This window comes from Oryza brachyantha, chromosome 6 (genome assembly GCF_000231095.2).
Source record: "Oryza brachyantha chromosome 6, ObraRS2, whole genome shotgun sequence".
Lineage (NCBI taxonomy): Eukaryota > Viridiplantae > Streptophyta > Magnoliopsida > Poales > Poaceae > Oryza > Oryza brachyantha.
Genome location: NC_023168.2, coordinates 1834806 through 1853721, shown reverse-complemented (window position 1 = coordinate 1853721; position 18916 = coordinate 1834806). Strand labels below are relative to the sequence as shown.

The 18916-nt window shown below is 41.2% G+C and overlaps 3 protein-coding genes across 8 annotated transcripts; 2 read left to right on the top strand and 1 right to left on the bottom strand.

Moving 5' to 3' along the window:
• Positions 1-690: 690 nt before the first annotated feature.
• On the top strand, positions 691-3627 carry LOC102706481 (proteasome subunit beta type-5-A-like). Its single transcript, XM_006655735.2, has 7 exons — positions 691-913; positions 1075-1204; positions 2189-2295; positions 2369-2503; positions 2593-2696; positions 2786-2886; positions 3322-3627. Exons 1-7 carry the CDS (start codon positions 788-790, stop codon positions 3447-3449), a joined length of 831 nt encoding a protein of 276 aa, XP_006655798.1. The 5' UTR covers positions 691-787; the 3' UTR covers positions 3450-3627.
• A 901-nt stretch (positions 3628-4528) lies between these two features.
• Positions 4529-13749, top strand: LOC102700250. Of its 6 annotated transcripts, none has more exons than XR_005812050.1 (6): positions 4529-5431; positions 5525-5581; positions 5715-5777; positions 5855-5908; positions 6113-6191; positions 13674-13749. XR_005812050.1 is itself a non-coding variant. In XM_040525142.1 (5 exons), exons 1-5 carry the CDS (start codon positions 4607-4609, stop codon positions 6116-6118), a joined length of 1002 nt encoding a protein of 333 aa, XP_040381076.1. In that variant the 5' UTR covers positions 4529-4606; the 3' UTR covers positions 6119-6535. The 6 variants fall into 6 exon arrangements, 4 of the variants coding, with proteins under 4 accessions (XP_040381076.1, XP_040381074.1, XP_040381075.1 ...); XR_005812049.1 differs by lacking the exon at positions 13674-13749 and adding an exon at positions 6544-6633; XM_040525142.1 differs by lacking the exon at positions 13674-13749 and having other exon boundaries at positions 5858-5908; positions 6113-6535.
• LOC102699969 (probable sugar phosphate/phosphate translocator At1g06470) lies at positions 6555-11769 on the bottom strand. The gene is made up of 12 exons (XM_006656589.3): positions 11338-11769; positions 11049-11218; positions 10861-10946; positions 10700-10749; positions 10454-10521; positions 9840-9940; positions 9704-9716; positions 8994-9178; positions 8833-8919; positions 8168-8262; positions 7429-7592; positions 6555-7138 (listed from the first exon to the last, which is right to left on the bottom strand). Exons 1-11 carry the CDS (start codon positions 11646-11648, stop codon positions 7463-7465), a joined length of 1296 nt encoding a protein of 431 aa, XP_006656652.2. The 5' UTR covers positions 11649-11769; the 3' UTR covers positions 6555-7138; positions 7429-7462.
• Positions 13750-18916: the final 5167 nt, after the last annotated feature.

The window sequence follows — 18916 nt, the reverse complement described above, 5'->3', positions numbered from 1 at the left end:
TTTATATAACTTTTTTTTTTAAAACATGCACCGATTAGTAGCTCAGAAAATATGTGGTAAAAGTCAGAAAAAATATAAGAAAAATCCAGAATAGAGAACTCTCCAGAATATAAAACACAACCATGATGATAGAAGATGATCACTCCCAATACTGATTATATTGTGGGCCTTTAACACTGTAAGAGCAAGGTCAGCAGAGAAGCTCAACTAACTCTAAAATCTTTTCATGGTATTAAAAGCTAACATAAAGTCAACTTATACAATAGTTACGCACAAACATATATATTATCAATATATGATTATCTCTCATACATACTCAGTATCTTAAAACTTTATCTTATACCGTAATTAGACTATAAATTTATAACATATTTTTTCTCCACTCTTTTTTTCTCTTTCTACTCCACATAAGCATAAATATAATGTGACCATTTTTTTATCTCTTTACGTCACTCTACTCGCTCCAAAGACACATGATCTGGTCAATCCGGATCCGCTCTCCTGGGCCAAATTTCTTGCCAACATTCACACGCGCAGTTGGACGCTGGCGACGTGGGCCTATGCCAAATTAGGCCCATTCCTCCGACAGATGAGTTACGGCCCATGGGCCCAAAAGCGGATTCAGCCAGGAAAACGAAACGCGAGCCCAAGACGCACCCATTCTCTCCGCTGCATAAAAGCCTCGGCCAACCAAGCTCCGGTCTCCCTCCGGCTTCTTCTTACATCGCAAGAAAGGAAAAGGAAAAAAAAAAAAAAACCCACTCCATCGCCTCCGCACACGGCGACGATGAAGCTGGACGTCTCCGCCATGGAGAACAACTTCGCCGTCCGCTGCGGCGGCGAGGACGACGACGGCGGCATCTTCGGCGCCGGTGCCGACCTGCCCGCCATGGAGCTCCCCACCTGCGCCGACGTGAGTGCCCCTTGTTGTCCCTCCCTCCCTCCCTCCCTCCCTCCCTCCACCCGCTCGATTCGGATCCCCTTTTGCCGCGATCTGACTCCGCCGGATGCGGTTCGGTTCTAACCCTCGATTGATCTGTGTCGTGGGGCGCGGCGCGGCGCGGCGCGGTGCAGTTCGATGGGTTCCAGAAGGAGGCCAAGGAGCTGATGAAGAACAAGAAGGGGACGACCACGCTCGCGTTCATCTTCGACAAGGGCGTCATCGTCGCCGCCGACTCCCGCGCCAGCATGGGCGGGTACATATGTGAGCGCTCGGCCCTCTTCTCGCGCTTAGGGCATCTTAGGGTTTGGCAGCGGTGTTATTTTTGTGGCGTGGTTGCGTGATTTGGGCTGGAGGGTATAGATCTTAATGCGGAACTTGATGCATTGGTCTGTCAATTAGGTATGGGTGGGACTCAGATGTTAGTACTAAGCGTTCACTCTGTAGCTTTTAGTTTGTGGGATTGGGAAAGCTAAGGTTTCCCTACAAGATTTGTGGTATCCAGTGATTTTTGGGTCTGGACTCTGGAGGTCTTCATACATCTAATTTGGTGTGTAGATTATTAATTTCATAGAATTAGAGTATGTAAATCTGCATGAGGGCCTGTTTACTATGTCAGAACAAAATAAACTTAGTTTTTCCCCCTTCTGATATGATGCATTGAGAAGCATAGCACCATGGCATATGGCGTGGCTTTGTTTTGTCTATGATTGGTGTAAGTAATGAAGTGAAGACACTAATTACTGTTAAGATGACTTGGTTTAGGAAAATATAGTACTTTTAATTAGTATTGATGGATCATGTAGAGCTATCTATCGATAGAGTGGATAAATTGACTATTGTAGATAAGCTAGGATTCGGGCGGGGAAAAGGTTAGCTTTGAAAAGATTTACTGCTGGATTCAAGTTTGCCTGGCTGGCACCCTTGGCGTACAATGGCACATGAATGTTTTATGGAGGTCAGGTTTTTATGCTTACTTATTTATACCCTTTTGTGTCTTGGAGACAAATTAAAAGTTGGAACTTGTACTTTAGAAAACTACACTGTTTGCTTGGACATCACTCGTCTGAACTGATGGTATAATATATGATCTGTAGCATAGTCTTCTTTTTATGCAAGCTCTAATCCTTTTGTAAGCTTGGTCATGAATACATTGTTAAAGTGCTTGTTGTATAAGGCGTTGGTGCGATGCAAGGATTGTCACAACTGGCCTATTATATCTTGTATCACAATTCTTCTTATCTGCAGCTTCGCAAACTGTGAGGAAAATTATTGAAATAAATCCGTACATGCTTGGAACAATGGCAGGAGGTGCTGCTGACTGCCAATTTTGGCACAGGAACTTGGGCATCAAGGTTGGAAACTTGCTTGTACTTATTACTTGCATTTCATCAGTGTGGAGGCCTAATAATAGGTTATCCTTTTCAGTGCCGGCTCCATGAGCTTGCGAACAAGCGGAGGATTTCTGTTGCTGGTGCTTCAAAGCTTTTGGCCAACATCCTTTACTCCTACCGTGGGATGGGACTGTCAATTGGTACAATGATTGCTGGATGGGATGAGAAGGTGAATGATTGCCTACATGCCTTATATCTGTCTTCAGTTTATTTAAGCTGCATGCTACTCTATGCCTAATGTTTCCTATCTTGATCTAGGGTCCTGGCTTGTACTATGTTGATAGTGAGGGTGCAAGGCTTGTGGGAACCCGATTCTCTGTTGGGTCAGGTTCTCTATATGCCTATGGCATATTGGACGAGGGGTATCTTTTATTTATTTGTTTACCTCTTTTTATGTTGCTGTTCTGCCTGCTCGTTGGAGTTACCTTACGTTTGAACTTCCACCTTTTAGTTACCGTTATGTGATGTCAGTTGAGGAAGCTGGTGAGCTAGCACGGCGGGCTATTTACCACGCTACATTCCGTGATGGGGCAAGTGGTGGTTGTGTTAGTGGTATGCTTTCTGTTTACTGTCTATCTGCTTCATGGTATCTCTTATAATTTTTTGTTATATATACCTGACATGCTTTCGCACAACCATCCATTTAATTATAGCTAGGTTTAGTATTTGATCAATCCATCTTATTGCATTTGAAAATAACATCAAACAACATTTACAGTATGATACTATATATTGTTTATCATATTAAGTTTATATTAGAATGCCACAGTAATTCAGCACTTTGGTTATCGCATTAATGATCCAACAACAAATAATGCTGAAGCTCACTTCACCCTATTTTACCAAAGCGGAACTTATGTGTGCTTCGTACAACTTTCGAGAGCACAGTAACAAAATGAAAATCCTCTAAATCATCCGCACCCCAGTCTTATCAGTTCAAACATAAATCGTGCCTAGCCTGATGTTATCCTTTTGTTGGACTTGCAGTTTATCACGTTGGCGCGGACGGCTGGAAGAAGCTTTCTGGAGATGATGTTGGGGAGCTTCACTACAAGTACTACCCAGTTCAGGCCACCCCTGTCGAGCAGGAGATGGCCGACGCCCCTGCTGCTTAAAACCATGTGCTTTGAACAACAGAAGCGCCTTGTCTATGAACTTGGACATGTTTGTCTCGTCGGTGTGAGAGATCTTCTTTGAGATCTGCTGATGTTTTCTCAGTAACTTTTACACTACTGTTACCGCAATGTGATTGTAGACTGGTATTATAGATAATTTTCATCCATGTTCGGTTTACATTGGTGTCTCCCTATCATGGAGAAACTCGTATCCATTAGAGGGTTCGCAGAGCTGACGAAAGGTGGTCGATTTTCACATTTCGACGTGGCTCAAAATCAATTGTTCGGTTAGAATGTTGAATATTTTTTTACAAATTTAAGGGTACTTTGATCAAAATTTAATTGAAATTTCTCTAATGACGTGATATAGAAAGGGCTCGAAATCAGGTGGCTAATTGGCAAGAGTCGGGCTGAGTTTTTTTTTGGGTGAAGATTGATATTAAGATTTTCTTATAGCTATTTACTGGTATATCAAGGACAGAAGTTGAAATATACTTTAAAAAGTTAAGATAATGAATTTATGTGGAGAAACGTTTACACAGAGACAGAGTGACCATGTTTTGGCTTTTTAATGAAAAAGTGAAACAACATATTTATTATAAGAAAACCCTAATTATAAATATTTATGAAACAAATAAAAATAAATTATAAATAATTTTTTTATATATATGTTCTTGACTATCTAACATCAGAAATTGAGAAATAAATTATGATAAGAAAACCCTATAGTTAATTTTAAATTTAAGATTAAAAATATAAATTAGGATGAAAAAATTTATAATCAAGGTTGAAAACTTAAATTTGCAGAAATAAAACAATTGACTAAATGAGGGTGATTAATGATACGATATATGCGTTTGCCCTCTGGAGCTTGTAGCTTTTGAGTCAACTCCGTTATGCTTCTCGAAATTGTGCTGCCGCATGGGTTTACTTTGCTACGGATTTACCGTGCGTGTCAGGGTCTAATTCCTTGCAGCGGCACGTGCCACTCCACCGGCGTACGCGACGCATCGGCTCCGCGCCGTCGGGCTTCTCGCGACCAAAAACATCACGAGGCGCGCATTCACCGCCACCACAGCCCCTTCGTCGGTTCATCTCTGAACCTCCCGGGCTCGGCCGCCGCGACTCCTCGAAGGCCGGAAACCGAGCAGCGCGCAATGCGGCGCCGCCGCGTTCAGCGGGCGCTGCTGCCTGCCCACGCCGACCGCGATCGCCTCCTCGCCGAGGAGGTCCTCTACCTCCACTCCCTCTGGCGCCGCGGCCCGGAGGTGTCGGCTCCCGCTCCCGCCCCCGCTCCCATCCCGCCGCCTGGCTCCGGTTCGGCCGCTACCCGCCGTGTCGCTGCTCGGCGGAGGCGGCGGAGGCTGGAGCGCCGCGTCCAGGAGGGGAAGGGGCAGAAGGAGGAGGGGCAGGAGTCCGGCCCGGAGTGGCCCCTCGCGCCGTCTCCGCCCACGTCCCCAACTGCCTGGCACGGTGAGGTTTACTCTTCCCTCGAGCAGCGCCCGCCGCCGCAGCAGCGGCAGCATTCGCCTAGGTCGCTCTCGCAGCAAGCTGCGCTCCGCGCTGCGGAGGCGTTCTTCTCCAATCGCGGCGGGTCCGATGGCGACGACGAGGAGGGATCTGAACCGGAGGGCGAAGAGGAGGAGGAGGAGGAAACGGCGGCGGGGTTCTTCATGGGACTGTTCGAGCGGGACGCGGCGCTGCGGGGGTTCTACGAGCGGAGCTGGGAGGGAGGGGAGTTCAGGTGCATGGCGTGCGTGGGGAGGAAGGGGAAGGCCAGGAGGTTCACCGGATGCGTCGGCCTCGTCCAGCACGCCCGCGCCGCCACCCGCTGCGGCCGGCCGCGGGCGCAACGCGCCCTCGCCGCCACCATCTGCCGCGTGCTCGGCTGGGACATCGAGAGGCTGCCCAGCGTCGTCATCGACCCCCGCGGCACGCTCGGGCAGGCACTCGCCAGCCGCGCCGCCGCCGCCGCCATACAGGTAGAGCTTCGCTGCATGCTCATTGCGGGTCACTCCATGTCCATGGCGAAGTTGCTAGCTAATCACTCAATCTAATTCAGTTGTTGATTTCAGGAGAATACTGATGCTGGGGAGAGGGGGATCTCTTCTGAAGGTGACGAAGCAGAAAAGGTATGCAAATTTCACACTGATGTGGAGTTCTAGATGTCACGTTGCTGCGCAAACTTGTTCAATGTGTTAGTGATCATTGATCATATTATCAGTTTACCTGTTAGCCAACCTGACTTTGGTACTTCGGTTTCAGGTTCAGGAAGACGATGGAACTGGAAAATGTGATGTCTCTCTGAATAATGTGGACGCGATTAATGTGCGTAGCTTGTTAAGTACTTACTGATTTCTGTTGAGACTGTCGATTACTATAAATCTCACTCAATTTTACTTAAGGAGAATGCCAATGTGAGGAAGGGCAGCTCTTCGATTAATGACGACAATGGAGAGGTAAATTGACACTGTTGAGGAATACACACATTACACTGTTGATTTCAGTTCTTCACATGTATTGAGCCCAGAATCAATACAGATGAATTACCTCCTCTAAATGGAATTTATTGGACTGCAACATTACTGCTGTGAAGGCTTGCTCATGTGGATCTTGATAGTATAATACTGTAGCTAGTATGATGCGTTCCTTGTGAAATGCAGAGTTGAAAGGACTGAATCTGCCGTATGCTCGTGAGCTGAAGGAAAGGTTTACGGTGCTAGGCATGCTCATCAGAGCCTGGTATGTAGCATAGCTTCAGCCTTTTAGGATAGTTCAAACAATAAATCCAGTTGGGCAAAAGTTGAAGTAGAATGAAACATTCTTGTTTTTCTTGTCTGTTTTTAAAGGAATTCTGGGTTTAATGTAAGAACTATCCGGTTTACATTAATGTGGTTGATATAAACTGCTATAGTGCTGTTTGATGATGATCTGATTGAGCATAGCTCATTCTCCCACCTGAGCACTGTCCCGTAGTAGAGAGAACTCTATACCTGTGTGGCCTGTTAATACATTTGTAAAATGTAATTCCTTGATATGAAGGTGTTGGGTCCTGTACTAATGCACACCAGTGCAAATATCTCCTCTTTCACAGGGGCAAATGAATGATAAAATGGTACACAGAAATTTAAAACTCGTGATTCCAAGTAAACTGGAAGTGTTACAGTACAAGTTACAATATTACAAGCTACAATTGTACAAATACAAGCAAAGGCTGCTCCCTAACTTTCAAGGGAACAACAAATATGGGGGTATGTGTGGTAACTCCTACAAGTTGATCTATGGAGAATGAATATTCCTAGGCACCAAAAAATGTGGAGTTTTAAGAATGGATATGTGCATGTTCAAGCTCGCACAAAGAGAAGAAAGAAAAATGCAAATGTCGCCCATTCTCAGTCGATACCAATATAAACAGTCACAATAATTTCAACGGACTGCCAATCTTCTCAAAAATGGGAATTTCGATGAAGTCGGCTCTTAGTCGACCCGACTATTAAATGAAGGATGAGAAGTGAGAAACCATTTCCTTCTTTTGTGATAGACAAGCTCAGGCAGATCACTTTTAAGTTCAGTTCGCAGAACATCAGCAAGCCTAGCAGTAACCTTGTCCCCTTTTAAATGGAAACATCCACAAGTACTTATTATTTCAATCAACAGGCAGACATGAATGGTTTCAGGGTATAACGATCCTGCCAAAATTGGATTAGTCAAATCATAACTGCACTGATTTTGGGAAAACAATGATGAGCAAAATGATAGTATATCAACAGATCAATCTGAACAAACATTGCTTGCATATGTCATAAATTATATTGACATCTAGTTGCAGCATTATTTGGCATGTATAATATGTTGGGTTCCACTAAAGGTTAACCATTACTGGTAAATATGAAATTGAATAATGAAACACACGCATCTAGAGCTGTCTCAGTCACGAAAGGGCGCCCATATTTGACAAGACAGGCAAAAGGGTTCTTACCAAGTGACAGTTAAAATGTTGCCACGTTGCAAAATTATGTATCCTCATCCTGAAACTCATCCTGATCTTCCAAGTCATCTAGAATAATGTATTTGGCATCTCCATCGAATGAAGATGAATTAACTTCATCCTCATTTATGTGTCCCTTTTTGAACTTCTCATACCTATGATTAGCAATAAATTAGATATCGTCATACCATGAAAAGCTAAAAGGGTAGCATGCCTTGACATAACTCCGTGGTATGTGGTAGTAAGTGCTTCGCTTATGTTAGCAAGTTCGCAGTGCATGCAAAACTCTATAAAATGGCCTACAGTCTGTTCACAGCAATGCCTTAACCTCACATGGCACTGGGCTATCAGTGGATCTTTTTTTTGGCAAATGCCTATATCCACACAAAAGAACTAAACATCCAGTAAGTAATCTTAATGTGTAGTGCAAATATTATAATGTGGTAACACTTAAGATCTAAAGATTAGTGCACCATGGCAATCTTGATTTGGTGAAAAGAATAAACTATTTGGTAAAAAAATACGAGTAACAAATAATTTATCAACATAGAATGAGTTACTAGTAGCATTTTGAACTAGCTCAATATTCATTATCTTATGCTGACCTATTTTGAATGCTATTGGTCCATTAGTTCATAAGCCTTTTTCTAAACGAGTTAAGGACTATGAAATCACATTTGTGTTGCCCATGAATTTTAAGTTGTAAATACTCCACAAAAGAGTCACTTACTTGTACCAATTGAATAAGCTAACTCCAACCATAATAGTGGCGAGACCAGCCCCTTTCAACCAAGTGAACTCATCATGGAAGTAAAATACAGCAACCTGAAAGGACAAGGTGGCAAATTTCTTTGATCACAGCAGCAGATGACTATAAATAGAAGCATGCTAATTCTGAATTCTGGAGTCTCAGATTCTATTAATACATCTTTGCGGATATGTTACCAATTATGGTACAATATTCGTGGTAAGACTACCAATAGAAAATGTGGATTGCCCTGTAACTCCACAGATATCTTCTTTTGTTACACGAGCTATCTTTCAAGTTAGTTGGATGTAACTCTACTGATAGAATGTGCCAGAAATCGAAGAACTTCCTGGTCAGAATTTAAAATTGAAGATGCTACTGGTTGTATTTTTTTTCCCTTGGGTACATAAAAGGTTTGATTAAGAAAAAGGAACACTAAAAACATTTAGTTCAAAGACTATTAGGCATCCTTTGTCATGAGCTATCAATGGTTGACCATGTTTCTTATCCTGGTTTTAGTGCAAATGAAACAGTATTCACTTAAACATTAGGTGCACTGAAGATACTACCTTGCAAGCGGTGTATAAAATTCAGATTTTGCTATAGATAATGAAAGTAGAATGAAATTCACGAATTTTAAGTATTACCAAGATGGTTACAGCTTCTTTTACTACCCCAGCTATCGTTACAGTTATAGCACTGGTAGCTGAAACAAGTACATACTCCGTTAACACCTGCATTTAAAATAATACATCATGACAACATATATGATACTAAAGTTTATCTGTGATAAAATAATGCTCATTACCATGAAAAAAGCCAAGCTTCCTCCAATAAGCATAAGTAAACAACTGCGCATGACATGCCATGGGCTATCAAAATATGCATTCTTCTGAAAATCACTCCAAGGATCCATTAAGAGAGAGAGTATCATGGTAGCTATAGCCATCACTGGGGTTACATGACTCATCAGGGTGATTGGATTTTTCAGGCCTGCCAAAGATAGATTATTGTCACTCAGATCCTTGCGACACTAGGTCAAATGGAATCAGGATCCAGCATAAACAGCTAATCTGTATAATGTTGGAACATTGTGATCCAGCATAAACAGCTAATCTGTATAATGTTGGAACATTGTTACTGATATTTTCAAGCTAAAGATCAATAGTTAGAGTCTCAGCAGATAGTACGCAACACTTTTGTTTGAATTTCATTAACTGCTCAAGCAAATGATGACTCTTTACATAAATGAGGTCATATGACTTTGTGGAACAGAATTTCTAATTAAACGATTCCAAGGCTACATCTTTTTCAACATAACTTACTTATCGAACAAACAGGAGTTAAATATTCAAGAACGCCTTAATTTGACTGAATAAACAGTTTGATCATTATGCACAGAGAAAATCTATAAAATAATTGATATTAGAAGCATTAAGTTGCCCTTGTGAACTTATACTCCTCGGTGACTGTTACTATTCAAAGAAATCAATAAGCAAAGCTAAATAGGTAACATACCATAGGAATCTTTCTTGAAATATCAAGATCCACATGCACAAAAACAAATAAAGCTAAACATTAGCACGGGGAGCATTAAGGAACAAGAGAAACATGTGATTCAAAATATTTGGATGGCATTAGTTAGAACACTTACTTGCAACAGTATCTGAGTCATGGACCAACGAAATCCTGACATAACAGCAGCAAGCGTCACGAAAATGAAGCCCCAGAAGTCAAAGTCAGTCTCCTTTGCAACTGATGAAAAAAAATACATCATTATATCACAAAAGATAAATCCAAAAGGTACACTATGTTGTTTCACTACAAATGGATTGCACACCAGAAGGGTGTAATCGATATAGTGCCTTTTATAATAGAAACACTAGTGAAGTATAAGTTACAGTGTGTTGCACACCCATCTAGTCAACCTGTATGTGAAGCAGAAAATATTTAACAACACATCATCTCGCTAACCTTTTCAGCTCAGTAGTAACCTAAACATGTATAGAGAATATGCTTGCCAAATACTATAGAAGAATTCGATGTCCAAATTATGATGATTGCCAAAATAATCAACTGATATGTTTTACCTTACCAGGTATAGCGTCAACACTATTTTTTATTAAATTCAGTATACTAGTCATTATCTAAAAAAAATCTATCTTAATATTCAGCTAACAACTGCCAGCACACCTAGCAGCAACATAAAATCCATTGCTCAACAATAGTTTCTCTGCATGCATTATAAGCCCTCTGAAACATACATACCTGTCAATAGAACCCCAGTAGAGATTACTACAATTATTCCTAGAAGCTTGATGCTGGGACTCTCCAACCTTGTAAAATGGGAGGAACTTTTAGGAGAATATACTATCAAAAACAAAGGACTTTAAAGACTTGATATGTAAATGTTATCAACTTGATTAAAAAATAATCAAGGTAGCCAGCATAAGTATCACCAGATAAAATCAACTTATAGTAACAGATTCCATTGCAGACCAGACCAGCACTCACCTAAACGCGAAAGCGAACATCAAAAGAAAGATTGGGGAGGCTGATTTACACTGCAAAGCATCAAAATTTGAAAAATCTAGTTAAACTATACAGCCAGTGAACTAACAAGAGCCAGATTAGCAGCAAGAATGAATGAAGCCATCCTGTGGATAAGTAGATACCATGGTAGCAAATGTCACCGAGATGAACACTAGAGACGCGTTGCTCAGGTTTATGTCCAATGCCGTCCCCAAAGCAGTTGGCACGACTGCAACACACGGCTAGCTGGTCAGAATTATGGCCGGCAAATTCTTGCCCCAAATTCAATCGAGCCGAGGAAGAACACACACACACACACACACAGACACACCTCTCATGAAGTAATCCTTCCATCCCATCTCCACTGCATTGTCCATCCCCTTGGACTGGAAGTGCATAATGATCTTGGAGAGCCCCGCCTGCAGCGCGAAGTGCACGGTGTTCATCAGCAGCGGCGCCGGGAACTTGCCCAGCTTGTCCCCGAGCAGCGTCTTGTTGTATCTACGGAACCCAGCAAGCAAGCAAACCAAAATCAAACCTGACCGCCATTGTTGCTAGCTCACATCTGAGAGGAAGAAGAAGAGGTGCGGAGGCGCGAGAGAGGGAGGAGAAGCACTCACAGCGTGAGGCAGGTGCTGAAGGCGTACCAGACGAGGATGTAGAACCCCGTCTTGAGCACGACGGCCGGCGCCAGCGCGGCGCGCTCCGCCCGCTCCAGCGACTCCAGCTTGGTGACGGACTCGCTCGGGCGGAGGCCCCCCGGCGGGTTCTCCACGTCGAACGCCTTCCGCGGCGTGGCGCCCACCCCGTCCGGATCCGCCGCGTACATGCTCCGCTGCCGGAAGTAGCCGCCGGATCGCGGGGACCCGACCTCCGCCGCCGTGCCCCCGCCCACGTCCGCCGCCGCGTCCCCCTCCGGCTTCGGATGCATCCCCCCGGCCCCCTCCACCTCGCCTCGCCGCCGCGCGCCAATCGATCTCCGCCGCCCGCACGCCCACCTACAACAGCAAGGACGCCGCGGGCATTGCTCGCGGCTCGCTCGGGCGCGGGCGCGCGGCGCTCGACGGAATGCCGACGCCAACGCCGGGGCCAAATGCTGTTGCCGCGGCGGCGCGGGGATCTGGGAATGGCGCCGAGACGCGCGCGCGCAGGGGGGCAGGGTGGGTGGTGGCCGGTGCGTGCCGACCTGCCGTGCCGCGGGGACGAGGCGAGGAGGGAGACGGTGGTGGATTTGGCGGGTGCGCCACGCGGGCGGGTCGGGTTGGTGGTGGCCGCCGGACACCCGGTTCGGTGCCGTTTAGGTGAGGCGCCGACGTGCCCTGCGCCCCTGCCGACCGCGTGCCAACCAGGCCATCTTTTGAGTTTTTAAAAGAAAAAAATAAATAAAATTTTTATGCACGTGCTTCTAGTCATAGCTTTCTGGAAGCCAATACTAAAATGTAACTACAATAAAAAATCTCAAAATTAACAAATTTAAGGTTAAAATTTAAATTTAGCTTATAAATATAAGAATAAGCAAAAGCCAAAAGAAGGGGTGCATCACCCCCATCTAGTTATTATTTTTAAAGAAATATTAATAAGATGGACTGATATATGAAACATTCTCCATAAACATGTAAACATGTAGTTTAAATTCGACCAAATTCGACCTCTATAGATTGTAACAAAAAGAACAAACTAGGTTATATTTATTAACATCAATATAAATTTAGAAAAAAAATAAAATCTTACATGGTAAAATAGATGAGGTAAAATCAAAATTTAACCTTTACAAGTTATAAAAATAAATATGGCTATATATATATATATTGATTAGAGTTTTATTTGTTCTTTTTAAATAGAGGTCAACTTTAAACAAATATTTATGGAGTGACATATCATGTATTGCATATTAATCTATCTTCTCAATACTATATATATGCACACATATCAATGGATAAATCTAAGCCATGCTAAAATATATTATAATATGAAAGGAATGGAGTACATGGTTGTACAATGATATATCACGTATTAATCAATCTCCTTAATTTTTTTTCATTTTTATAATTATTTAGGTTATATGAAAAAAAACAAAGGGCAATCCACTCTATGGTTTGAAAAAGAGTTTTTCCCAACCGAGACGTGAAATGGAAGAGTTTTTTCTCGGATGGTAGTGGGAATGATAATTGTATGCTTGTGCCGCCCCCAGGATGAATCGGACACAGTGGGGGCAGCGTGGTTAATGGCCGTAGTGGTGCAGGTTTTTGTCGTGCCGTTTATTCGTTCTGTCCTCCGTGTGGTTGGATATTTTGATTTGAGAAATAGAATAGAGAGTGCATTTTTGGATTAGGACCAGCATTTTCAACTTATTAGGCTGGACCATCATAGATATATGGAGAATACTGTCTATTGAGGTGATCGATTGAGCTTTGAGCCGGAGAAATGGCTTCCTGGTTCTGGCTCGGAGCAGGGGTGGATCCAGGAAAAAATTCGTAGGGGCTGAACAAACCGGCTGGCCTATGCGGGTGCGTCCCTGTCGTCCTCCGCCATGCCACGTGTGTCGGGCTCCCTGCTATGCCACGCGCCGCTGCCGACCCCTACTGCGTGCGTAGGCCACTCGCCGCTCGGCCCGCTTCTGCACGCTCGCTGTCAGCTGCCAGCTGACGACCGCCTCCACCGTTCCGTGCATCCATCGTACACCACCAGCCGCCTGAGATTGGGTGGATGTGAGTGAGGATTAGGGTATTATGGTAGGGAGGGGGTGTGGATTGGGATGAGAATGGACGGTTTGGATGGAAACAGACGAAATGGATGGCTGAATGTTGATGGTTGTGTTCTAAGTGGGCTAGCCCAAGAAAACAAATTTGCTAGACTTCTTTTCACAACGATCCAACTAACTTCATCTTCTACCTCCAACCACAAACTAAATAACTCCATCCACTGTCCCATGAAACTATTTAGAAAATTTGTACAGGGTCTTAAGAGGAGGCTTAGGAGGGTCTCCATGGGATCGACGCCAGTAGTGGGGGGCTGAAGACCCCCCAGCCCCCATGCCACCTCCGCCGCTGGCTCGGAGGTATGGATCGTACATGACACTATCTCCGTACCCAAAAAAAAAGATTGTATTTATAGCTTCTACTTGTTTATCCCACAAAAACTTCATTTTGAATGATTATTGCATTGTTCTTTGATAAAGTAAGAGACAAATAAGTTAAGATTTAGAAATGTAGAAGATAAATGTATTGGGGTTTAAAAAATAAAAGACATTATATTGTTGGTAGATTTGTATAGGTATATCAGTATATGTGAGCTAGGTTAAAGATAAGTTAGCTTAGATCGGAGAAAGTATTAAGAAAGCACGTATACATGGTTAATTTTAGCTTACAACCACGTGGATTTGCTTGTTTTCCACGTGCTTATGGCCTAAATGCGTCGTCGTTATCGATAAGATTTTAAACCGGAGAAATGGCAAATATGATAATATGATTCAATGATCGTATGAACCGTTCATCACTTTTCAAAGAGCCACAATGGCCTCGTGAACTAGTATGGTTCATGAACTACTCACGTTGGTTCATTCTGGCCTCTACTTTATCCATCATATAATATAAGAGATTTTGTGCTTTGTTTTAGAAACAAATTTTGTTGCTTCGTTAAAGAAAGGTTGCTTCGTTTATATTTTTTACGGCTCTGTACTTAAATTTTATATTGGCCGCACAGCATCATTTACGCAACATATCGTTAACTTCAAAGAGGGTCAATTAGGCATCACCCCAAAATATACTGAGCAAATAAACGACATGTGTGCTCCAAAGCAAATCAAAGCAACCCACGAAGAGACAAAAGGCTTTGGTTGCGTAGACTCAGTAACGCATGGTTCCAAATTTGCCGGTGCAGGCCTGAGCCGAAGAGAAACAACAGGCATGTTTGAGGGAGCCTCTGATAGCCGGAGCTTCTCATATAATTTTTAAAAGTCAGAAACTCTCTCAAACAACACTCAATTTCTAAAATTTTGGAGTTACAAAATTAAAAAAATAAATTAGAAACCAGAAGTTAAGTTTCATAGTTTTTTCAAATTTTAAAGAGCTAACTTCTCATCAGCTGTTTCTCAAAATCTTTAAGCTTTCCTGACAGACCAAAGACAGATGACACAAAACCAAGGGGGAGAGTGAGATCCACGTGAAGAAAAGCAGATCTGATTCCAAAAGGGAGAAACCCACTGAGCTCCAAATCCGGGTATGGATCTGCATCATTTGCCGGTCACCGATCCGACCCATGACCGGTTTGATTAATTAATTAATTAATCTAACCAAACATCCTACTAATTGTGTACTAATCGCGTCTAAAATAGTTTAATCAGGTGGTCATGTACGACCGATTGATGAAGACACCAGCATTTGTTGGACCTAACGGACATAAAAATTGGTTGCAATGATGTTGCAAGCTCTGCTAATTGGCGCACGAACTTGACGGTGAGATGCAGTAGGTCTTTCTGGTGAAAAGGCTAAGGGCTCTTTTGTAACGTTGGATTCTCAAAACACAATAACAGAAAAAAAAATGCAGAATAAGAATGCTCTGTCAAGCAAAATTCTATGAATTAGAGGAACCAAAACAACTGCTGCAATAACAGTATAAATGAAGCACATGAAAACACATGAATATGAATTAGAAGATGAAGATAAACGCAAAAGTAGTTTTTCTAAGAGGTTGGACCTTAGGTCGAAAATCCTTCAAAATTCATATGTTTTAGAAATTTCAAAGAAATTTGGAAGAAACATTACTTTGTTCCAAATGATACATGAATCTAATCCTTCAAAATTAATTTGTTTCAAAGGAGCACTAATTAATGGCACCTGAAAGAAATTAGTACTAGGACGTAGTTAGGCAGTGTATCATGTCTACTGTGCTGTCATAGTATGATGTAATTCTGTTTGTTTTCTGAAATTTGTGTGTGCGCGCCGTGCAAGCCTATCAGAATTTGGTACGGATGTGGATGGATGAACATCTCTGAGACAGTTCTGAACGAGAACAAGGTAGGGTGGGTAGGTGGAGTCCAGTTGGATCCACTGTCGCATTCATCTGCCCCATGAATCATGGCACTTGAGGTGTTGCCCAAGCAGCATCGGTCCAAACTGGGCAGTGGAGTAGTGAACACTACGCGTCTCTTCCAATTTGGTTCACGAAATATATGTCCATCTATATCTTACTTTGTTGTATCGTTTCACACCTATTTAAAAGTCAAAATTTAATTTTTAGAACTTAATTTTAGACTTGAGTTTGTGGTTTTCGTTTAAAAATGTGTTTTTACCTTTTTCTTGTAAAAAGCGAAACGATGATAGCCCTTAAACATTGAAAAAAAAAGCCTCAATGTCTCGTGTTCTTATGGATGGGGTGATTCAAGTTAAAGACGTTTGGTTTTTATGGATATGATGAGCCATTCTTTTGGTGGAATAGATGGGAGTCAATAGAATGAGTATAGATAACTACTCTCAATGTTCCAAAATAATTTTATTTTATACCCTCCCACAAATCCCTCACAAAAACAAAAAAAAGCCTAGAATATCATTCAATTTATCAAACATCAATGCAATTATCTTCCGCTTTATCTACTTTCAATATACTTATTTATTACTTTTATAAACACCGATGTAATAATTGCTCAAAAATAAACTTACTTTAGAACAAAGAAGATAGAAGAAAATAATATTATTTTAGGATGGCTAGTATTAATTAATAAAATAACATGATAATTATCATTAATCTTGTCATATCAATGTCAATTATCACTAAAATAGATTAATTATTCTTAACCAACACTAATCTTACCAGAATAGTTATTAATTAGCACCAAGATGGACTAATTATCACTAATTTATTAATATAACAGGCGATTATTTGGCTTATTCAAGCAAAAAAATTAAATGACATATTTATAAATGAAATTTTTATATGCATGTTCTTCACAGTGTAAAAGCTAAGGCTGAAAATATAAACGATGAAAAAAACCTAAAATTTACCCTAAATTTTAGATTAAAAATTTAAATTTTAACTTATAAATATAAACAGAAACAAAAAAACAGCAAGGTTACGAAGGTGGAAGACATCATTTAAGTGAATATTCTTTGTAATCATCCTATCCACATCGTCTACCAACAAATCGCGAAGAGCGATCTCCATCGGCACGCGACGATGCGAGGTTTCTTTTCCGCGAGAAGGAAATCGAATCGGAAGGCGTGGCCTCGGGAACCCATGGGCTCAAATGGAGATGGGGAAATATTTTCTGGGCCGGAAACGGTGGCCTACTAGACAGATACGGATCATCATAAATCTAAAACGCGGTAATTTTAAAAAATGTTCACTCAAATTAACTTAATTTATTATTAAAAAATCCCGATTCTAAAGGACGTGTAAATCAAAATAATAATTGTCTGACTCGCAGGTGTATGCAATGTTTAATTACTCTTCGATTTCTAATAGATGATAGCATTAACTTTTGAATATGTACTTGATCATTTGTCACATTCAAAAAGTTGTGTAATTACTATTTATTTATGGCAATTTATTTTATCATAAAATGTATGTTAAGTGTGACATATTTTTTATATATTTACATATAATTTTTTAAAAATATAAATGGTCCAATAAATATATAGAAGTCAACAACATCATATGTTAAAAACCTGATGAGTATGCTTAAAAAAATTTTACGCCGTTGACTTTTATATTTATGTTTGACCATTTATTATTAAAAAACTTAACATAATTATTAATTATTTTTCGTTTTTATTTTATCATCAAAGCTACTTTAAACGTAGTCTCCAATTTAGCATATTTGCATAAAATTTTAAATAAGATGAATTATAAAACTTATATTCAAAGTGTCAACAAACCAGAGGTAGCATGCGTTTGGAATTAGTGCATTGCATCATGTTTGGCTTAGCAAAAACCAAAACTTGGTAAAATGATGATTAGAACTCCAGTGGTTTTGGAGAGGGCGTTGAAGCCTTTGGTGCTCGTCTCTGTCACTGTACCTAGCAAGTATCCATCGAAATTCAATGCCATGTGACTTTTGGTTATACACTCCCTTGTCTATCAGTGTCGCACTGTACTACTGTACCAATCTACCAGTTGTTTTGTTTCTTTGTCTTCAAGATTGCATTTTGGCCTGACCGTGACTGTACCTCCACATACATAATTTTCGACAGAAAGCGCTTGATTTTCATGTACAAATCCAACCAATCACAACTTTATTTGCCGTGTGCCGGATGGGCAGGGTGACCGGTGGAGGGACTGAGATCATGTGCAGTTGGAACTACAACTGCACAATAAGGCCTATAAGCAATCTGAGCCATCCATATTTTGATCCAACGGTCCATATACACAGTCACAATATATAAAAAAATACTTGTTGCTACAGTAAAATTTGGGGATCATCAATCTGAACCGTTGATTTTTTATTATCCGATGGCACTAGTACCACTGCTTAAGTTGCAGTTACAGTAGCAACTGCACCGGATCTTGCTCCCTGGTGGAGACGTGAAACATTCTTATTAATTTTATCGTTCAAAATAGTAAAAAAAAGGGACCAGCCATAAAAATTGCCAATTGCAATGTGCGTTGGGCACAAAGGGATATGGTGAAACCCCCTCTTTTGCATAAACATGTTTTTCCAAATATTTTTCTAAAAATTTTCAACCTAAAAGTTACTATAAAAATCATATTGACCCATTTTTAAGTTTATAGTAACTGACACTCACTTAATCATTCGCTGACGAAATTACGAAAGACCTTATTTTGCACAATCATTATCCTCTTCTTCCTCCCTTCCATTCAAACTCACAGCCTGCTCAGAGTTGATCAAAGCTCAGATTTACGGTCCGTTTAGTTTCCAAAAACTTTTTCTAAAAACATCACATCGATTTTTTGATATTTAAATAAAACATTAAATATACATAAACATTAAAACTAATTACATAGTTATTGGGGAAATCGTGGGACGAATCTTTTGAGCCTAATTAGCACATGATTAACCATAAGTGCTACATTAACCAATATGTGCTAATGATAGATTAATTAGACTAAAAAAGAGTTCGTCTCGTGGATTCCAGACGAAATCTAAAATTTATTTTATAATTAAACTACGTTTAATAACCATACGCGTCGATATAACCCTCTCCCGCAAAATTTTTGAGGACTGAACGCACCCTCAGCTGCTGT

Bases quoted from the DNA above. Each gene is read 5' to 3' on its own strand.
- LOC102699969 (XM_006656589.3), bottom strand. From the start codon at position 11,648: ATGCATCCGAAGCCGGAGGGGGACGCGGCGGCGGACGTGGGCGGGGGC. The intron at 10,947-11,048 runs GTGTGTCTGTGT...CGTGTGTTGCAG, and splicing joins GAAGGATTACTTCATGAGAG to TCGTGCCAACTGCTTTGGGG. The intron at 9,941-10,453 runs GTATGTATGTTT...TTTTTTCATCAG, and splicing joins TACTGGGGTTCTATTGACAG to TTGCAAAGGAGACTGACTTT.
- LOC102706481 (XM_006655735.2), top strand. From the start codon at position 788: ATGAAGCTGGACGTCTCCGCCATGGAGAACAACTTCGCCGTCCGCTGC. The intron at 2,296-2,368 runs GTTGGAAACTTG...TATCCTTTTCAG, and splicing joins ACAGGAACTTGGGCATCAAG to TGCCGGCTCCATGAGCTTGC. The intron at 2,697-2,785 runs GTATCTTTTATT...TCCACCTTTTAG, and splicing joins TATGGCATATTGGACGAGGG to TTACCGTTATGTGATGTCAG.
- LOC102700250 (XM_015837967.2), top strand. From the start codon at position 4,607: ATGCGGCGCCGCCGCGTTCAGCGGGCGCTGCTGCCTGCCCACGCCGAC. The intron at 5,432-5,524 runs GTAGAGCTTCGC...TGTTGATTTCAG, and splicing joins CCGCCGCCGCCGCCATACAG to GAGAATACTGATGCTGGGGA. The intron at 5,778-5,854 runs GTGCGTAGCTTG...ATTTTACTTAAG, and splicing joins ATAATGTGGACGCGATTAAT to GAGAATGCCAATGTGAGGAA.